Source organism: Trematomus bernacchii, unplaced genomic scaffold (assembly GCF_902827165.1).
Source record: "Trematomus bernacchii unplaced genomic scaffold, fTreBer1.1, whole genome shotgun sequence".
Classification (NCBI taxonomy): Eukaryota; Metazoa; Chordata; class Actinopteri; order Perciformes; family Nototheniidae; genus Trematomus; species Trematomus bernacchii.
The window spans coordinates 483,255-484,964 of record NW_022987606.1 but is presented as its reverse complement, the minus strand read 5'-3'; the positions used below and the strand labels follow the sequence as shown (position 1 = coordinate 484,964).

The 1,710-nt window shown below is 45.7% G+C and overlaps 1 protein-coding gene across 1 annotated transcript; it reads right to left on the bottom strand.

The window, feature by feature from the left end:
• Positions 1-1,084: 1,084 nt before the first annotated feature.
• LOC117482793 (cellular nucleic acid-binding protein-like) lies at positions 1,085-1,710 on the bottom strand. Its single transcript, XM_034130976.1, has 2 exons — positions 1,647-1,710; positions 1,085-1,533 (listed from the first exon to the last, which is right to left on the bottom strand). The coding sequence occupies exons 1-2, from the start codon at positions 1,708-1,710 to the stop codon at positions 1,085-1,087; spliced, it is 513 nt and encodes a 170-aa protein (XP_033986867.1).

The following is a 1,710-nucleotide window of genomic DNA, read 5'->3' as shown; positions in this document are numbered from 1 at the left end:
TCTACGGTGGCCTTGCAGGGACAGACCTCTCCATCATCACCAGAAACTCTGCAGCTTCAGAAATTATGCAGATATAAAAACATTGTTTATTCTTAAGAGATGTGTTGTAACAACTTCCTGCTGTATTTTATGTTTCAGATGTTCAGTGTTTCTCTGCAGTCAATTCAATTCAATTAATTTCAATTCAATTCAATTCATTTCAATTCAATTCATTTCAATTCATTTCAATTCATTTCAATTCATTTCAATTCAATTCAATTCATTTAAATTCAATTCATTTCAATTCAATTCAATTCATTTCAATTCATTTCAATTCATTTCAATTCAATTCAATTCAATTCATTTCAATTGATTTCATTTCAATTCAATTCATTTCATTTCAATTAAATTCATTTCAATTCATTTCAATTCAATTCAACAGCTTTATTAGCATGACCATAGTTAGATACAGTATTGCTAAAGCTCTGCATAGTTGCAACATCTATACACAAATACATACATACTGTCATGGCCTGGCTCTTAGCCATAACAAAAAGCGTGGGAAGGACGAGAACATATATGAAAAATATATTTATTAACAGAAACTTAACGTAAACCAAAAACTAACACAAAGGAAAAACAAAAGACGAAGCGACGTGGCTGCTCCGAGGTCAGGTCCTCTGCGGGAGAGAGAGATCGAGACTCTGGCTCAGGCCTCTTAATCCTCTGCCAGCCGTCAGGTGTCCTCAATCAGGGCGTCAGGTGTCCTCAATCAGGGCGTCAGGTGTCCCCAATCAGGGCGTCAGGTGTCCTCAATCAGGCCGTCAGGTGTCCTCAATCAGGGCGTCAGGTGTCCTCAATCAGGGCGTCAGGTGTCCTCAATCAGGGCGTCAGGTGTCCTCAATCAGACGGACACAAGCAGAGGAGGAACATTAAAGGGCCATACACACACACCACAGGAGACCTTAAAGCAGGGGTCGTCACACCCCCCCCCTTAAAGTCGGTGTCCCCCGGACCACCGGCACAACGAACCAACCCCATCCCAAACAAAAACAAAAAGTCATAGAAAACAAAACATACATCTGGCACCCCGTCTCAACGAACCCTAATTACAATATACCACCTTCTCACAACGTCTCTGGATGTGACCAAGCCCCCCGCAGGAGTAGCACCTCCGGTCGTTGGCATGCCCACAGTCACGAGCCATGTGGCCTGGTTTGTTGCAGTTGTAGCACACATCCTCCGTTTGGTCACAGTCCCTGGCCAAATGTCCTTGATCTCCACACCGATAACAGAACATCTCCTTGCCACGTCCTCGACCCCTGCTGCCGCTGCCGCCACGACCACCATCAAAGCCGCCGCCACCACGACCACCATCAAAGCCGCCGCCACCACGACCACCCCGACCACCCCGACCAGTGGAGCAATGCCTGGCCTTCTGGCTTCTACACAGCATAGCTTTGGCCATAGCACACAGGATCACGCAGGAGGACGTGACCTCTGGCACCACTGTAGAGCTCTCCTCAAACCCAGACTCAATCAGACCACCAGTCACTAAAGGCGCAGGGGAACATCAGTCTAGATTCTGCCACCTGCCAAACCGTTGCCCAGAATAAAATGTATCCCCTCGATTGGCAAAGCTGAACGTACACCAACAGCTACTTCACCTTTAACAAGGTCACAGTCAATATACACCTTATGAACAGGAATAGGAAGAACTTTTAATCCCAT

Coding starts and splice junctions, on each gene's coding strand:
- LOC117482793 (XM_034130976.1), bottom strand. CDS start 1,710: ATGGGATTAAAAGTTCTTCCTATTCCTGTTCATAAGGTGTATATTGAC. Junction 1,534..1,646: donor TGACTGTGACCTTGTTAAAG/GTGAAGTAGCTG, acceptor CTGCGCCTTTAG/TGACTGGTGGTCTGATTGAG.